This window comes from Papaver somniferum, chromosome 2, assembly GCF_003573695.1.
Source record: "Papaver somniferum cultivar HN1 chromosome 2, ASM357369v1, whole genome shotgun sequence".
In the NCBI taxonomy this organism is placed as follows: Eukaryota; Viridiplantae; Streptophyta; class Magnoliopsida; order Ranunculales; family Papaveraceae; genus Papaver; species Papaver somniferum.
In genome coordinates this window covers 36,833,175-36,853,407 of record NC_039359.1, presented here as the reverse complement: position 1 = coordinate 36,853,407, position 20,233 = coordinate 36,833,175, and the positions used below count along the sequence as shown (strand labels likewise).

Below are 20,233 nucleotides of genomic sequence, written 5' to 3'. Positions count from 1 at the left end.
TGAAACTACATCCATACAAACAATTTTTAGTGGCTTTGAGAAAACAATTCAAGCTCGCGTCCAATTATTTTAGTCCATTTACATATTATAGAAGATAGGAGCAATAGCTTACATGTTGAAGCTTCCTATTGGGTCAAGAATTTACGGAGTATTTCATGCCTCACAATTGCAAAAAGAAAAAAAAAAAGAAAAAAGAGAGATTGATCTCCAGGTTGTTGTTGCACCCTCACTTCCTCAAGTGGGCATTCATAATAGGACCCGCGGTTGTCTTGCCTTCTCGGTTAAGACTCACGGAGGGTGCTCCTGTTCCTCAAGTACTCATTGAATGGACGAGTTCTCCGGCAGAAGATGCTATATCGGAGGATTCAAGTTCACACTTCCTGGATTTCATCCTCGAGGACAAAATATTTTTGGAAGGAAAGGGGTATTGTAGAAGATGCTATATCGGAGGATTCAAGTTCACACTTCCTGGATTTCATCCTTGAGGACAAAATATTTTTGGAAGGAAAGGGGTATTGTCATGTGTCTTGAGCTTTGGCTTGTACTTGGGCCTGTCAATTGTCATTGGGTTTGTTTATGGGTAGTTTTGTAATGTGACAGAAAATTATTAGGACAGTTATTACTCTCAAAGGCTAGATGTTGCATCTACTGTTGGTAGAATGGTAGTGGGAATAGCATTTAAGAAATTATGATTGTGAGGAATTTTTTTTCTTTTGATCGTAAGGATTGGGTTATGAAGTTCATGAAAGTCTATTGAGAGAGAAGGTTAATGTTAGTGAGAATCGGGTGATGAGCTTGAATGATAAGTCCAGGAAAAGATAGATTTTGGGTCACGGCTCACAAATTTATTAAAATTAGATTCTGGTCTCCAAAATTTAACTTAAGTCAATGAACATGCGTGTATTTTGTATCAAGTGCAACTTACTAAGTGCTCTTGTTCTTTTGAAGTTCTCCATTTCTCTAGCGTCCCCTATCAGTATTATCATTTGGTTCTCATGTGACGAAATAGGAGGATATGAAAAATATAGGAGGATAAGAAAAAACAGCTGCTGTAAATATCTGTAAGACCAGTGAGATATCTGGATACATATATCTGATCTGATGTGTCCAAAGAAAACGACAAGGTAAGAGTTTGACAACATGATTTACATGATTTCATTATATGAACACTGATCAAAATCATATATAACAAAAAATATCTGTGGTTACCTCAAGACACAGTTGGGTTCAAACAGTTTATTCTATCTCCATTGAAAAAATTCCAACCTATGAGAATCATAAGAGAGGAGGGGGAAAAAAACACTAGACAGATGTTTAACCAATCGATAATCTTCCCCAATCAAAAGAAAGAACACAAATCATCGAGACTAAAAAGTAAATCTCAGCTCTCGACATTGGTAGGCGAGCGCGGATCAATCCAATCGGCATAGATGCCGCTGAGCTTCTTTGTGTCCCAATTCAACAAACACTTCTTAGCAAACACCACTCGCTTATTAGATGAAACAACTGCAGCATCACTATTGGGAGCATCATCAGGTATAAACTTTGCCAAGTCTGTGGCCGTGCTCCCTGTTAACAGTTCATTATGGCCACCACCATAGTTGTGCATATCTGCAGCAAACTGGTGTTTGTCGCCGTATGGTTGGTCAGGTCTGCTTAAAGTTGCAACATTCCCTGGAGATCCTGTAGTACCAATGCTTATCGACGAGCTTTCTCTAAACCTCAATTCTTCTCTACACTTACCAATAGGTCTATGAAGAAAATTACACTTATCTCCGTATGGACATTCTTGCCCACTGATAAATCTCCTGCAAAGCCTTAATTTCGAGATCAGTCTCTGATCATCTTCCCAATTAACACCAGTTTGCAATGTGGACTGATCTTCTTCACGGGATGCAACAATTTTTTGCCAATTTGGCGGTGGTTCACGAATATCTTCAACACCATGAGCATAACTACAGTTATCACCATATGAGCAATGACCAGCTTTAAACTTTTCACAAAGACGAGTCTTGAAGAATATCTTGCCAAGACGAGGGTTTTGATTAGGGTTTTGTGGAGGTGCCATCATCATCTTCCTTTGATTCATCATCATTCCCTGATTTTGAAAAGGATTCATACCCATACCCTGATTTTGAAAAGAATTCATAGAAGGGGTTTCTTCAAAATTTCTAGGTTTCTTGAAAGGAGGAAATTCAGAAAAGTTAGATTGTTGTTGTTCACTCTCAACTAGACTTCCTTGAGGCCAGAACATTGGTGCATCATTACCAGTTGAAAAGGGTGGGGAGAATTGGGATGGTGGAAAACTCATGTTTTTTTTTCACAGATTTTAGGGTTTCTGTAAACAAGATGTATCGACGGGGCTATCGATCAGTCAGATTATATATATATATAGAAAAAAGAAAAACGCAGGAAGAATAAAAAGGTTGTTATATATATCACGCTTTCGGAGTATGGCTGACCACATTTCATGGGATCCACTTTGAGAACAGTCTAGATTTTGCTAGACTCAAAGGTCGGTTAAAATACAAGTTTAGTTAGATAAACATGATCATTAATAGATAATGTTTATACCTTAGAGCAACTGCAGTGGTGTGATCAAAACCAAAGATCAAAGATCAAAAAAAAGATCAAATTTTGGGTTTAGTCCGTGTTGTCACGTAAATGTGGCGATTAAAATTTGGTCACGCGTAATTTAAAGATCCGCCCCAAAAAAATTTCATCGGGCGTATCTCAAATGTCCGCCCAATCAATCACCAGGCGTACTTTAAGTTTACGCCTGTCAACAGGCGTACTTTAAGTTTACGCCTCATTTTTTTTTTTTTTTTTAATTTGAATTTTCATCGGGCGTAATTTAAATCTCCGCCCGTTAACAAGCGTACTTTAAATTTACGCCCAGCAACAAGCGTACTTTAAATTTACGCCCGACTATATTAGGATTTGGTATTTGGTCGCGACCAAATATGGTCTGGAATTTGATCTTTGGCTGGGATTTGATCTTTACTCCGTCCCACTGCGTCACGATCTCATCCCAAATTTTTGGTTATACTCGCCCACTGTGGATGCTCTTAGGCTTAGTAGGAAATTGACATGTAGACGGCCATACGTCGCTATTCTATTCATCATGTCATATAAGTCTAGCCTATATATAGGCCCTGAATGTTCTCATTTTGTAAGAACCGAGAAGAAATGAATTCCCGCTTTCTTGTTTGGGCTTCTTTATACATTCCTGTATATACATAAATTAATACTAGCTTGTATCAATTAGTACATCTACACCACTATTATGTTCCATATATTTTTAGTGATACAGTGAAACGTATTAGCAGTTTTAGTATCCTCACCTATTATTATGAAACGTTTTCACCACGAATTGCTCGGTAATATTCCGTGGGACTGACGATACGGAAAAGGATAATTCTCTTCAACTCTTGTGTATTTCATTTAACTATTATTGAGTAGTTTTATGCATAAATTTTCGTAATGTCTAACTTCGTTTCCTATTTTGATTAAAACTTGTTAAAACTGAAGTTAGGCATCTTGCCGTTCCTTGTGTGTGCTATTTGGAGCACAAAAATTATACGGTATATGAAGAGATATCCAAAATAGGTATGTATTAGTAACAATTCATATTTGTGATGTTATTCGATTTCTGAATTTATCCAAATATTTGAGTTTTGGTAGCGTTTTGCTATTTTCCTTTTTAACCAATCAACGGAAGGTTTTTCCGCGTCCTTTTGGATAGCGTAGAGAATAGAATTACCTTTGTTGGTACACCAATGATTTTGTGGTGGTAACGGTTTAATATCGGCAGAGCGAAGAATTGTTGCATCCTGCGGGATTGCAAAATTTTAATATTCCTTTGCTATAGTAATCTCCGGAATTCAAAGTCGTTCCACCAAAGATCGGAATGCGATGAAAAATGGACATCGGGTTAACACGGTTAGCCAGTCTCTATCAGCGGCCCTTGAAATGAGATGCAATTGGTATCGAGACAATTTCTTTTAAGGTATAAAGAATGTGTTCATATTTCAACTTTGATAAATTAATATTTCGTCGACCCTAACTGAAGAAATTGGAGATTTGTCGGTAATATGTTAGAACCGTATAGATTACATTTTGAATATTTTCTTCCTTGTTTCACCGTTGATTTTCGTGGTAGTTAATTCGGCTGATTTTAGAGAAGGTATATGCACCGTATATAATTTTGCGGCGAGCAATAAGGAGAGTCGCATAGTTTGCGCCCTTATATGTTCCTGCTAGCTTTACGGCATGTATTATATGCGCCAATTATATGCATCGACGAGCTTTAAGGAGCTAGTGCTTAATTTGCACTTTGTATACGTTGTGTCAACAACACCGAGTGTTGCAAATGTTAATTGCGCCTCGTAGATATAAAAACGTCGAGCGATAATGAGTGTTGAATTTTTGTAAATGATATTTCGAGTTATATGTCTTCTCGTCGCCTGAGCTATTACCTAAAATCCTGAATTTGTTGAATTAAATTTGCACTAGTACCTATGCAAATAACTTTTATCTTTGGCGAAGAAGGAAAATACAATTGTGGTAGGCATATTTGAATATGGGAACCACAATAGTTCTCGGGTTTAAGAACCTGATGTGCACCGTACCACTAGAAGTGGAATAATACGGGACGGTAGCATAATGATTGGGTGAATAACCATCTTTGAGCCTGGAAGAGCTCTGCTATCGTTGTGACATAAAAGACACGATACGCGCATTTGAAATGCCGTTCATTGTGGTTAATCTCTATCGGTCGTCTTGGCAGGACTGGTACTGATATTGAGATAATGTCTATGGTCACAGAATTCGTTTACAGTTTACTGTTAATTTTACATGGCAATATAAATTCTTTAAATTATCCCAGTTGGACAGTAAACGAGAAAGGAAACCTGATCAGTTACCTCTCCTGGGTTGCGTGTTATTATTGTTTTCTGCACCCAGTTGCTCCCTTGATAGGTTGAGTCATGCAGAACTGAATGTTCTGTTAATGAGACATCCCACCTAAGGATCAGGGGGAGAATCGTCGACGATATTGGTTAATTCCAATTGTGTCTCATCTAAATTCTCACACCGAGAAATGCCTGAGGTGTTAGAGACTACTCTGTTACTAGATTTTAGCAAGAGTGTGGTTGCTTGATTCGGCGTAAGAAAGTCCTTGCAAGGCATGCCATGGAATCGCAGCGATTGTTTCGTCTGAGAATATGCTTATCAGCATAGACGAAAACCTCTTATATGAGGTATGCCAATCTAATCAGATAACGTCCATATTCTCTTTGAGTGATGAGTTGATATCTCTCCTAACGAGGAGCACATCCATAAAAGTTGCTTTGATATATTTTGAAAAGAATATCCGTATATTGAAGTTTGGTACCGATGGATTAGGATATCCTCGTTCTCTAGAGAATGATGTAAGATTGTTATTAACTGAGTATTAACTGGTCGTCGATAATACTCTGAGTAGCTACTAAAATCGATGTGGGTGGATATCCCCCCTTTGCAAAGGAATTATCGACATAGTTTATAGATTGGCAAGTATGAACCTCAGTCCATATTGTGTTGTTTTCTCCCTTGTACGCTTTTAAGACTTTGGTATTAGCATTGATTACAAATTGGATGCTTAAATAAAAGCGTAGTGAGAAAAACTAATTGAGGTCGCTTGTTATGAAGCGCCACCCCTTGAAAGTGAGTTTCCGCAGACACTAACCAGGTTGATAGAAGTATGGTCTGGTAGTCATAAATGACTCGACATATCACCTGGGATGGTAACTGTGTATCTATACTCATATAGGTTTTGAATGAAACTCTTGATTGTCAGTCGTTGATGTTGTATGATCTTAGTGATGCTTTGGGCATTGCTGGTGAGTAATTTATTGTTCGTGTGCATTCATTGAATGGTTAAGTTGACTCATTCATAAAGCATTTTGGAACTTATTACTCATGAAACTATTTTCATGTTTTCTGTTTTTTTTTGAGACGTGCTATATTCCACTGTCGTTACTACTCTACTACAAGATTTGCAAATTTTATGAGAAAGTCTTCCCACCGTTTGGGGAAGGAAAGGTTGTCGCCTGAAAAACGGCGTGAAGTATTCTGGTTTACACAAAGATAAACCAAGATGTATCTCATCTTGATGTTTTCATCACTGAAAGACATGCCGAAGATTTGACATCTTCAGAGATTGCAAATCAAATTGCTTCCTTGAGAAGCTATAAATGTAGTAGCAAATGTGTCACTTAGAACACATCTTGAGCATGGATGACTAGTTGACTTGGAATATTCTGCACCTCTTAAAAGGAAGAGCCAGTCACAATCATTGAAAAATAGTGCTCTCAAAGAGACTATCAAAAGAAGATCTAATTTCTCTAAGTATAGTTCTCTTAATAAGAGAATGTCTCTGCAAAGGCCGTAGAACCTCAAAATGAGAGGATTTCCAAAAGGAATGCATGCAATATAGAAATTTGCGATCGTAATCCAATGATTGTTGGTGACATACTCAAACGTATCTAATGATTCTGTCATAGATGATGTTGGTGTTAAACCACTCTTAAGGGAATGTCATCAAAAGTATGATTGGTTAAAGGAGAAATATAAGCAGAATATCAATTTCTTGCAAAATGCATAGCGTTGGTACTGCAGGCCAAACACTCGATAATGTGAGCTACTCTTATCCACAAACGGGTGTTTGCAGTTCCGACATCCGATAATGTAACCCTTAGTGGCTACAGGTGGGTGTATGTGCATAGTGAGAAAAGTAAGGTCAACTAATGGCACAAAGTCTTTTACAGGAAGCTGAGATGGATTTCTTTGTAACATATTCCATATTATGGATGCAGCTACCTTTATGGTATTTGTCTGGCAGTCTTTAAGGACTCGATGTTCATCTAGTTGATGTGGTTACTGCGGATCTATATGAAAGACTAAATACAGAAAACTGCATGTAAATTCCTGAAGTTTTTCAGTAGAATTACCATGTCATAGCATTTACTCAATAAGGACCAAAGTGATCAATCGTCTAAGTGAATGCTTATATTACCTAGGGATATGGGAACCATTTTATATGCTCATAAACTGTGCATTTACTAAATTTGAAATATACAACATCTATTTGATTGGAACTCCTGAAAAAAATTCTCCAAAGCACAAAAATGCTTAAAGCAGGAGTTCGAGATGGAAAATCTCGGTAAAACAAGGGCTCAATTTGATTGAGCATTGTAGATAGAAGTCCTTTAATTTCTTCAACCATAAAGGTTTAGACATGTTTAAATGGATAATCTAATCATTCGATCTCTTATTTTTAAGATTGATCGGCTTACATCTCAACCAAGGAGATGTATCACTCTGTGGTTTGTATTACACAAAAGATATGTAAACTAATGGTACATTAACTGAGATATGTTATAGGTACTTGATATTGGGTCTGTAGTAAACATGTAAGTCTGGTTCTATCCAACACCAATATCGAGACATTGGTCAGAAGAAAACCCCTTCATCTTCGTGGTACCATTAAGCTTGATCTTTCGCATAAAAGATCGATAGATGTCTCCACAGAGAAAAGCTAATCAGGTTGTTTAAGTTTTGATTTTTGGCAGGTTTGATAAAGAAGCTGAACATTTTCCTAGCTAATAGTCTGGTAGTAGAGGATACTTGTTCATCCTCCGATCGATTATGATTGCTCAGACAAAGCTAGCGGAGAATAAAAAGCTGATACAACCAGATGATCATTAAGAAATTGCACAGAGTAAAATCAGACCAAGTTTCTCAAGCAAAGGAAGCCGCTGAAGAAAATAAAGGATGGTTCGTGGTCTCTATGCAATATTATCAAGCACAATGATCAACTGAGAATGCTACTCATCAGAGGGAGTAAAGCCATAAAAGACTATGGATATTGGAAATGTTGGACATTGCGTCGTGTACTCTTTTTCCTTAGTCAAGGTTTTTCCCACTGTGGTTTTCCTTGTCAAAGTTTTAATGAGGCATGCGAGTCCACTGCTATCCGCAGTTCACCATGTTGTACTCTTTTTCCTTCGTCCTGGTTTTTGTCCCTCTGGTTTTTTTTTTCCGGGCAAGGTTTTAACGAGGCAACATCTGCGGGTTTATCATTGTTCCGAGAACTCATGTTTTCCTATGTTCAGGTTTTTGTTCCAATGGATTTTCTTGACGAGGTTTTTAATGAGATAACAATCTTAGAACGGTGATCATCATCTAAAGAGATGAATATCCATAGAATTTTTCGAGGTGTGGTTAGATAAACGCCGACATTATCTGATTCAAGTTTTTACTAACACGAGTTTTCCTGACAAGAAATTAATAAGGAAGTAACAATCTAAAAATGGTGGTCATCCAAAAGGGAGTGTTATATATCAGACTTTCAGAGTATGACTGACCACATTTCATGAGACCCACTTTGAGAACAGTCTAGATTTTGCTAGACTCAAAGGTCGGCTAAAATGCAAGTTTAGTTAGATAAACATGATCATTAATAGATAATGTTTATATCTTAGGCTTAGTAGGAAATTGACATGTAGACGGCCATGCGTCGCTATTCTATTCATCATGTCATATGAGTCTAGCCTATATATAGGCCCTGAATGTTCTCGTTTTGTAAGAACTGAGAAGAAATGAAATCCCGCTTTCTTGTTTGGGCTTCTTTATACATTCCTGTATATACATAAATTAATACTAGCTTGTATCAATTAGTACATCTACACCACTATTATGTTCCATACATTTTCAGTGATACCCTGAAACGTATTAGCAGTCTTAGTATCCTCACCTATTATTATGAAAAAGGTGAAGATTTTGTTACCTATTAGAACCGGACCTAATGTTGGAAGGCGAAGAGAAAAGTCTAAAACCCTAACGGGAGTTTTAACTTCTAAAGCTAAACCCTTCGGAATTAACTTCCCAATGTTTCAGAATCGTACTTGAGAGGTCAAAAGGTTGGAGGCCCCAGTCCTCACCACGCTAGAGTTTACTGAACTCTAAAACATCACTCGCAAGAGAAGCTCACGTCAGACTTCCAAAGAAGGGACTATCATCATCATCAAAGACATGATGGTCGAGCACAAACTATATGAGCGGCAGAATTGCCACTTGTTCGCTTGAGGAAGAGATACTGAACACTGCTGAACTGTTGAAGGAGCTCCATCATTTGACCAAGTAATAGCATTCGTAGTTCAACATGGGACTTCACTTGTTGCCTCATTTGTAATGTATTAGCAGCACAGGCATTTTGTGGTAGTCATAAATTGTTGAGAACACTAACGGTTTGTCTTATCAATTATACCAAATTCATAAGAGATACAGTTTATCATTTAAGGGTTATAGTAATCATATTTATTCTAATTGTTTGCGTTTTTTAACCAGAAAAGTAGAGGCGCCAAAATGATTTGGTCTATACAGCACACATTGCAACACTTGCTTGGAAAAACAAACAAAAAGAACTGCAGTTTACTGCTCAGAATCAACTCACTCAATTGTACTCATCCAATTTTCTTACAGTTAACTCAATCCAATATCAAACACGAAAGACCGAACCTTGATTAATCAACTTGAACAAAGATCTTCATAATTCAAAATTTGTCTTTATGAAGAAATTAAGCAAGCATATTGCTAGTTTTAGGTCTACATAATGGTACCAATCTAAAGTTCAAAATAAGGTATTATTTGGGTGGTAACATTGAGAGTAAGACCCACAAAATCTCCTTCCGAATCCTCTATTTGACATATTTAAAAAGCAACGGCGCAACCTGTTATGATGAACAAAGAATCCAGTTCAAAATCAAAAGGAAAATAAGTTTTTCTACTCAGAACTTTATTGCTTGAAAATTACAAGACAGAACACTTACACATTTGTCAACACAAGACCAGTAATCAAAGTATTGTCCGGTGCAGTGTTTTTGGCCACTATCGTCATCCTTGATCCTCTTAACACATTCCTGTAAGCAGTACAATGTTTCGTATTAAGCATCATTACTGTCAATTAACCTAACCAAATAATTATTTGAAATTTCTAGTCAAGCCCAAACCACATATAGACAAATTCAATAAAGCCACAAGGAGAATCATCAATTATTCGCATCTGTTTCATGAAGTAACTATTTTTTAAGGTGTCAGTAGCCAGACGATCACAACCAACTCATACTTCAGTTCATCATGGCCTCGTATAAAATAGGACAACCAAAAGCAAGGAAAACCTGTAATTAAATACATACAAATAAGCCGACCAACTACCTTCAAACTTTCACCTGATTGAAGGTAATAAAAAAATTGTACAAGGCTCGTGAAACTAATAAAAATTGTATCGAGCAGCGAAACTGAAGCAGTGTCAGAAAAAGTTATATTGTGTTTCTATTTTCCTGCTTGCTAATTATAACAAACCTACATTAGAATTTTAACAAAGAAATCCTAGCAGATTAATACTTACTATGTTACGTTACTATAGAATAATACTTACTATGTTATGTTACATGTAGCACACACATATTAAGACCTAGATTTCTCAGTTATATCTAAGGCCCCCAGATTGGGGATGTAGATGCAGCACCGTCTTGATACAAATATAACACCACCTAGTAAATCGCATATAAAGAGAAAGTTTCTATATCCAATCCATTCCATTTATCGTTCAATGACATGCTTTGCTTTCAAGTTTCTAACCTCTATATCATGCTTATCAATTCAAACCTCCCCTCTTGTTTCTTGCATAAAATCATTGAACGCAAAGAGCTTTAAAAGTACTACATAAAATAGTTGGTTTCAAGGGGATGATTCTCAGGTACACAACATTATATAATAGCATTATAAGCAGAGAAAGACGTATTCTTTAATTCAAAAAAGTGGCAGAATCCTAATAAGGTCGGTATTAGCTTCCAAGCGAAAGATAATTAGCATAGGACTACGCTGACATGGAACAATTACAAGTACATAATCTGGTATAAACTTAAGAGATATAGGCATAACATCTATGTCGAAATTTAGTAGACTGGTTCCAATATTAAAAAGTAAGTGGATGGTATTTTGGCAATACAATGCATCCAGTAACAGGTTTCCAAGAAGTTATGCAAAAACTATCTATGCTTGTAACAGCAAATATCTTTCGTGGTTGCTTGCAACATTTGATATTTCCTGAAATAAAGAACATTCAAACTTCTTACATTAGGACAGTTAAGGCATGAGATAAAGAATTACCCTGTATGCAAACCAAGGTCTGACGCACTTTGCTTTGCAGCCATCCTCAAGTAACTTCTTGGGGTCAACAGGCTCCTCGTCCGACCTGATGGAAGAAAAGAGACAAGTTACAATTTCAGAAATAAGTAAAAAAACAAGCCAAGAGACAAGGTACAATTCCAGAAATAAGTAAGAAAAACAAGCCACAATACGACACATCCACAAAAGATAGGACAAAATGTCGCACAAGGAATAAAAACATATATCCCAGTTTGTGGTTCATCAGTTTACGAAAAAATGTCTTCTGAGTTACACATTAAGACAAACTTATGTACTTCATATTTAATCAATTACTGAATCTTACAGTGCCACGGGTCGGATGCAGTGTAGTATACTATTGCCCCAATAATATGTACATAGTCCTAAAAGATTCCGATGAAATTAAGGAGTGAACACTGTCAGGGCTATTGGTCCGAAATTATGGAAGACATAAGAGAGACAAATATTCTGCTACTCAACTCGTAACTAAGGTTTCAGTCCAGGACTCCATGGGGAAGAAAAAATATCGTAGTTCCAAGAGAGATCAAAGACAGCCCAAACATTAGTTACAGATCTTGACCTGACTAATTTAAAAAAACAAAACAGATGTAAGAACACAGTTCTCTTAGTCTCAATCGAAAGCCTAAGCCGCTGCCTTTACGAAAAATTAACATCAAAAACTTAAATTGGTCAACTTTCTTTTGCTTCCCGAAAAAGAAAAGAAAAAGAAATCCATAACAGGACATTACAGGTTTGCATAAGAACCACGCAAAAAGAGAACGAAAAATTGATTTTTTTAGTCAACGGACAAATTAGAACGAGTCCCAAAAAAAAAATATAGTTCAGTTATATAATCAATTTAGAATAATTAAAACAGTCATAAAAGATTCAAGTCTTCATTTTTACGTACATACTTACATACTCTGAACCACTTTCTCATATACTCATTCAGCAAAAATCATTAGTTAGCCTATCTAATCACCGAATAGATGTTCCATTTACAGTGTTGATTTGAATCTTAAATCTAACATGGACATTCCTACCATAACCTATGTTAATCCTAGTAATATACTAATGTTTACATAATATGCATGTCAAATAAAAGTCAGGTTAGTACTATGTTCAACTTCTACAGAAGAAGTACAGATTTTAAAGCAATGTACAAGACGTTGCCAGCACTGGTACACCATAGACTTTTTGCCGATGGAAGCAAAACATAGAGTTGAAACAATACAATAAGTATGCTGGCAAATGAAAAGAAACACAATACTCACATGGCGACTGATTATGGAATATCACTGACTTTATGCAAATGACTTGCTGATACGCCTGCAAAAGCGAAAGCAATATTTAACCAATATAGCTAACTACCATAAACATTATCCCACAAAACAAGTACTTACAAAAATCTACAATGCTGTAAATTCAATAAGGTGACTTACAACCATATGTGAACACTCTTAACCAAGAAACTGTAATAAATAGAACATGTGCGACAACACGCTCCTTTTCTTGACAAGTGAGAAGAATATTTGGTAACATCACATTTCCTTAAGTGACTAGGTGAAACCTATGCCACCACACACTTGACACACCAACAAACTTCAAACATAATTCCAACAGTTGGCAGCAAACAGAAAGCCTTCAAATACTATATACACAAGTGTTTTGCATAATCAAATGGCAGTGATTTTTTAGCCCAACCAACTTGTAACACTCATACCCCAACCAAATGGTCGAAAAATATTCATAATAGGGGTCAGGACACTGGCAAACTGATTTATGTCAACTGACTACAATTGCCAAGTGTGGGGAACATAATCAGAATGATTATTGCTTTTCACCTCTGAAGATCCAGGTTTTTCAAATAACAATTATTCTGTTTCTACGGCTTCTTGTTAAGAAGAAAAAAAGGTATACAGTAACACAGAGAATTATGCCAAAAAAATATAATACTAGGGATGATTTATGAATCAATACCAGCATCATCAGGTCAAAAATAAGAACCTCACCAATGATAAACATGAAGCTAACTACAAATAACATGTGTTAAAGATCTGAACTGATTAACCCTAAAAATGAGTCTAGAGATGGATAGACTCATCAAATCTCGACGATACATCTCAGTCTAACATGATAAGGAAGAAATGATGTGAGTCTCACAACGCTAGAGATTCCCAGAGAGAAACGAAGAAGGAGATGAGATACCTGATTTTGCTGTCCCTGCGAATGAGATGAGAGAGAGGTTGAGGGGGAAAGTATGAGGCCTTCTGTTTTTATTAGGGTTAAAAATTAGGAACCTTCACCTGCTCCTGAAAAAAAATTAGCCCTTCGTTTGGTCCTGGACCGTCGTGTGAGCCGTAGGCTACTTTGCTAGTTTTGCATCGGGATGGAGAAACCATCCCAACCCTAGATCCAAAAATGATAAACCCGGATTATGAGTTGTAGGCTCCACATTTTGATTGACACCTGAGCCGATTCCGAGTTTAGAAGGGTCTTGTGCAAATTTAATCGAAGATGATTTGCGACTCCCAGAATTCCTATTCCCATTACTCCCAACATTAAGTGGCATACACCTAGGATAGATTGTGAAAATATCTCATAAATATATGTTACCGGATTAAACGGTAAATGAGAGAAATTTACTATTTTTTTCTTGTAAATTCCTTAGATACAAAATCTGGATCTTCTTTCTAATATCAAACAAAGTATGCTTCTGAATCTGAATATTTAATCGTCTCGAGAATCTTCTTCTTTGAGAAATGACAGAATTTGTCATGGTATATTGGATTAAGGTAAAAGGTACAAACGAATTATACATGTGCCTGGTCTTATATACAAGAATCAGAGATAAAACATGAAGGAAATAACTTGGTGTACAAGCCAAGTAATGTACAAATATAACAACAAATATGGTACATCTGCATAACAGATTATGCATCTGCATAATATCTCGTAATACCCCCCCCCCCCCCCCTCAAACTCAACATGGGATAGAGCACATGTTGAGTTTGGAAATTAAGAGCTTAAGGCGTGCAGAAGACAGCGCCTTAGTGAAAAGATCAGCAGGTTGCAGCTCAGAAGAAACAAAGGATAAGTTGATGATCCGTTTCTTGTACTGATGACGTACAAAATGACAGTCAATTTCAATGTGATTTGTACGTTCATGGAAAACATCATTATGAGCAATGTGAATAGCAGCCTTGTTGTCACGGTACAATGGGGTTGGTTCTGACAGAGTAACTCCCATATCTTCTAGAAGCCATCGCAGCCAAACAATTTATGAGGTTGAGTGTGCAAGAGCTCTATACTCTGCTTCAGCACTAGAGCGGGAAACTACGTTTTGCTTCTTGCTGCGCCAAGATATTAATGAACTGCCTAAAAATATGCAATAGCCTGTAGTTGAGCGTCTGTCTGTAATATCTCCTGCCCAATCTGAATCTGAATATGCACGAAGGCAGAGCTCAGAAGTGGATGAAAATGTAACTCCTTGATACAATGTCCCTTTGATATAACGTAAGATTCTGAGTACAGCTGCATAGTGAGTGGATCGCGGAGCTGCCATGAACGGACTAACTATATGCACTGCATGACTGATGTCTGGTCGAGTAATAGTTAAGTAGTTTAGACTTCCCACAAGCTGACGGTACAAGGTAGGATTAGAGAGAAGTTTTCCATCATAAGGAATAAGCTTGCTGTTCAATTCACGAGGTGTGGCTGCAGTTTTATTATCCGTCAATCCTGCACGTTGAAGAATGTCTGATGCATATTTTACTTGAGAGATGAAACAATCATCAGATGAGTGATCAACTTCTAAACCAAGAAAGTAACGTAAGGAGCCTAGATCCTTCATTTCAAAACATGAACTAAGATGTGTTTTAAGAGCATCAATGCCTTTCATGTCATCACCTGTAATAACCATATCATCTACGTAGAGAAGTAGAATAACCATACCCCTTGTTGTTGAACGCGTAAACATGGCTGAATCATATGCACTTTGAATGAACCCAAATCGTAGAACAGCATTGGAAAACTTTTCAAACCAAGCACGAGGTGCTTGTTTGAGTCCATGGAGAAGTTTACGGAGCCTACATACTTGATTAGGTGAGTAAGACATTCCAGGTGGAGGTCGCATATACACTTCTTCTTGAAGATCTCCATGAAGAAAGGCATTTTTCACATCCATTTGATGTAGATTCCATTTTCGAGCAACAGCAAGAAGAGTACGAACTATAGTCATACGGGCAACAGGGGCAAATGTTTCTTCATAGTCTATACCATACTCCTGAGTGTATCCTTGAGCAACTAGACGGGATTTGTATCTAACTATCTTGCCGTCTGAGTCAGTTTTAACTTTATATACCCATTTACTTCCAATTACATACTTTCCTGGAGGTAGTACAACCATATCCCAAGTATGAGCTTCTTTGTGGGCAACTAATTCTTCATCCATAGAGTGTTTCCAGACTGGTAGTACAGATGCTTCCCTGTAAGAAGTTAGTGCATGCACAGATAAAATCGATGATAATGAGCAATGATAGTCTGCAAACCTGACTGGTGGTCGACGATTTTTTGTTGGTAAAATAACATTGTCAGATATAGGATCCCCTTCTGGAGAAGCTGCGTCAGGACTAACCATAGAGTGCTCTTGTATTGCTTCACTGGATTCAAGAAGAGTAACATCTGTGGAGGGAAGTTGAATGGATGTTGATAGAGAATTGGACTGAGGCATATCCTCAAAAGGATCTAGATAAGAGAATTGTTCTAGGTTGGGAGATTTACTAGTGGGAAGAGACCAAAAGGGTATATTCTCCCAGAATGTAACATGTCTGGAAACACGTAATCTTTGACTCTATGGATCATAGCACCGATAACCTTTTTGTTCTATGCCATAGCCTAGGAATACACATATAGCAGTCTTTTTGCTAAGTTTGGTTCTTTCTCTCTCAGTAAGAAGAACAAGCAGGTTGACCCAAAAACACGAAGCTTAGAGTAATATGGTTTCTTGTTGTATAACCGTTCATATGGAGACATTCCTTCTGTAACTATGGACGGAATACAGTTTATGTTGTATACTGCAGTCAGGACTGATTCACCCCAAAAGTTAGAAGGGACTGACGCTGACAAGAGTTGTGTTCTAGCTGTCTCTATGATATGGCGGTGTTTTCTTTCTGCAACACCATTTTGCTGTGGAGTTTCAGTGCAAGATAATTGGAGAAGGGTACCTTCTGTTGCAAGGAATTCTCTGAAAGGAGTTGATATATACTCTCCCCCTTGATCAGCTCTGAATGTTTTGATGGTTTTTTCGAATTGGGTCTTGATCATTCTAGAAAAGGTTGTGTAAAAATTTTTAAAAATTCTGATCTAGAACTGAAAAGATATATCCAGGTAAAACGGGAGAAATCATCAATGAAAGTAACATAATATAGTGCTCCTCCCTTAGAGATAATAGGAGATTTTCCCCATACATCTGAGTGGATGAGATCAAAAGGTTTGACAGAATGAGTTATACTATTACTGAAAGGAAGAGCAGTTTGTTTTCCTAATTTGCATGAGATGCAATAAGGTTCTTTATCAACCTGAATAGTTCTTAACAATCCACTATTTATCATATGAGTGAGATGAGAGAAGGACACATGTCCTAACTTAGAATGCCATGACATAAAAGGAGACACAGACTGAGAAAAGGAATTTGCAGTTGCGGCAAGCTCACTCTTTGACAGCCTATGAGAAATCAGTTTTTCGAGAAGATACAATCTTCCTACTCTACGGCCTATCCCAACAAGCTTCTCTGTCTTGGGATCCTGTATCACACAGCCAGAATAGAAGAAGTGAATGTTAAATCCCTGATTACATAATTGTCCAATTGATATAAGGTTCATTCTTATTTTTGGAACAAGCAACACATCAGATATATGTATCTTGTCAGAGATTTTAATCTGACCAATATGACTGGAAGCCAGTTCAGATCCATCTGCAGTTTGGATTGTAGGTATAGTAATAGGACTTTTCTGCTCAAATATGCTAGAATCAAAAGTCATATGGTTAGATGCACCTGAATCAAGAAACCAACCATTTGAAAAGCTACTTGTGGAAGTAGATAGTGCATATGCTGCTGTAGAGTTATTGTGACCCATTGAGAGTGCTTGCTTGAGCATCTCTTGTATGTCAGCTGCATAACTGGATGGTGATGCAGCTGCATAACTGGATGGTGCAGATGTGTATCCAGTTCCATTAAACTTTCTTCGTTCTCTCATATTTCTGGAAGTAGGGGATGTACAGTTTCCTACTGTATGCCCTGGTTCCTTGCAGTAGTTGCACTGGATTGGGAAGCTTGATCCTTGCTGGATTGTTTGTGTGTTTGAGCTTTGTGATCCACTTTGCACTGATGGCACGGTGCAGTTCTTGGCTAGGTGGCCTGGTTTCTTACAGTTGTAGCACTGGATTTGTGAGAAATCACGATGAGTTTTCTGAGAGTTGAGATGAGTGTTAAAGTTTGCACGTGAATTGACTGCAAACACTGCTGGTATGTCTGATTTGATTCTTTTCCGAGTTTCTTCAGTGATGAGTTCTGACAATGCGGCTTCGACAGACGGAAGAGGTGATCGATGGAGGATTGAGGATCTCACAGTCTCAAAGTCATCTCTTAATTCCATTAAGAGCTGAACTAATCGAGACTCTTCTCTGTAATTTTTCCATAACTCTATATCAGCTGTCCAGTTCGGTTTCATTAGTGCTAACTGGTTTCATATGATTGACATCTCAGAGTGAAAATCTGAGACAGATTGTTCCATCTGTTGTTTCATAGATCGAATATCCTGTTCTAACTTATAACGTTGAGCAAAGTTTATCTTGTTATACCTTTTTGAGAGAAACTCCCATGCATCTTTGGCAGTCTCAAAGCTTGTAAGTTGCATGCTTATAGATGTTACTACTGTGTTTCTTATCCAGGTTAATATTTTGTGATTATTGATCTCCTAGCTCTTTGCAATTTCTTCTCCTGTATCTTTTCCTTTGTCAGTGATAACGACTCCGTTTGCAGGCTTCTTAGCTTTGCCGTCAATATATTTCCACATGGCTTTTCCCTTGAGGAAACTTCTCGTTAAGAAAGACCAATGATTGTAGTTTGTTCCATCAAACTTCACAGTAATGGGTTGATAATCTTCACGTGACATGTTGGGCAGTGATGAAGAAGATATGACACTAGGGTTTTGAGTTTTATGATTCTGATACTGGTTACTGGTTATCGTTTTTTTGTTGCAGCGGAAACACGGTTTGATTTAGATCTTGACCTGCTCTGATACCATGACAGAATTTATCATGGTATATTTGATTAAGGTAAAAGGTACAAACGAATTATACATGTGCCTGGTCTTATATACAAGAACCAGAGATAAAACAGGAAGGAAATAACTTGGTGTACAAGCCAAGTAATGTACAAATATAACAACAAATATGGTACATCTGCATAACAGATTATGCATTTGCATAACAGATATGGTACATCTGCATAAAAGATTATGCATCTGCACAATATATCGTAATAAGAAACACCCTCTACATTTTATTACCCTAGTTTTATCTCAAGTTCTTTGTATGCTGTTGTAGATGGGCGTGGATGGTGAAAACCTCAACTATATTACTGATAATGAGGATGTGGACGAGGACGATGAGGATTTCGAGTTTAGCGGCACTGAGGAGGAAGTTGAAGAATCCGAGGAAGGTGATGAAGATGAATCCATAGACAATGAAATACATGTTGGTATTATTTTTACTACTATTCGTGAAATAAAGTTAGCATATAAAAGATATGGAAAAAGAGTAGGTTTTCCAGTCAGGAAAAAAACCCATCGCAAGAATAAAGCAGGGTTTATTAGAAGTGTGTCTTACTGTTGTAATCGACAAGGAAAACCAAGTGAGAAAAAAAAAAACTGCTAAACAAAATAAGACAAACAGGTGTGGGTGTAAAGCTGGATTAGCTGCACGTCTGATACAAGATGATAAATGGGAGGTTTCGACCTTCCATGCCCTGCACAATCATTTAGTTGTTAGTCCCCACAAAATTCGGATGATTCCTTGCTATCGAGAGGTTCCTCCAAATGTTAAACATCGTCTCGATGCTAACGATCAGTCAGGAATTAAGATGCATAGAAGTTATATTTCAATAGTTAACGATCACGGAGGATATAATAATATGACTTGTACAGAAGAGGATTGTAGAAATATCATAAAAAAGCTAAGAGCGTTGAGGCTAGAAAAAGGAGATGCCACCGCTATAATAAGATATTTTATGAACAAGGTAAGCCTAAAATCAAACGAGCACTCGAACTTTTATTATGTTGTTTTATTATGTTGTTGATGTGGATGAAAATAAACATTTAAAGAACGTGTTTTGGGCTGATAGTTGGTGTAGAGAAGCGTATAAAGAATTTGGTGATGTTGTTAGTTTTGATACTACTTACTTGACCAACAAATATAACATGCCTTTTGCTCCTTTTGTCGGTGTAAATCATCATGGACAGTGTATATTACTTGGTTGTGGGTTGATATCAGATGAACGAGAGGAAACTTTTGTATGGTTATTTAACGACCGGCTGAAATGCATGTCTGGGTATCCTCCTCGAGCAATTATCACTAACCAAGTTAAGGCAATGCAAAATGCAATTAAAATTGTTTTTCCTGCTGTTATACATAGATGGTGTATATGGCACATTATGAGTAAAGTGCCAGAGAAGTTTGGCATGTACTCCAAAAGGGAGAAAATAATATTTACTCTGCAAGAATTGATATATGATACACAAACTCCAGCTGAGTTTGAAACACATTGGCAGAAGATGTTGCAAAAGTATTCCTTGGAGACCAACAAATGGTTAAGTGATCTATATGATGAGAAAGAAAGATGGATACCATGTTTTGTGAACGACACATTTTGGGCTGGTATGTCGTCGACCCAACGGAGTGAAGGCATGAACGCTTTTTCGATGGTTTTCTCCAGCCGAAA

General features: G+C 37.3%; 1 protein-coding gene and 1 long non-coding RNA gene across 2 annotated transcripts; both read right to left on the bottom strand.

Annotated features, from left to right (window-relative positions):
• Positions 1–1,209: 1,209 nt before the first annotated feature.
• On the bottom strand, positions 1,210–2,351 carry LOC113353124 (zinc finger CCCH domain-containing protein 39-like). The gene has a single exon (XM_026596827.1). The coding sequence runs from the start codon at positions 2,309–2,311 to the stop codon at positions 1,382–1,384; it is 930 nt and encodes a 309-aa protein (XP_026452612.1). The 5' UTR covers positions 2,312–2,351; the 3' UTR covers positions 1,210–1,381.
• A 7,094-nt stretch (positions 2,352–9,445) lies between these two features.
• On the bottom strand, positions 9,446–13,577 carry LOC113347380. The gene is made up of 5 exons (XR_003358937.1): positions 13,441–13,577; positions 12,507–12,561; positions 11,215–11,299; positions 9,873–9,962; positions 9,446–9,773 (listed from the first exon to the last, which is right to left on the bottom strand). It is a non-coding gene; the product is annotated as an uncharacterized LOC113347380 (long non-coding RNA).
• Between the last annotated feature and the right edge of the window lie 6,656 nt (positions 13,578–20,233).

Bases quoted from the DNA above. Each gene is read 5' to 3' on its own strand.
- LOC113353124 (XM_026596827.1), bottom strand. From the start codon at position 2,311: ATGAGTTTTCCACCATCCCAATTCTCCCCACCCTTTTCAACTGGTAAT.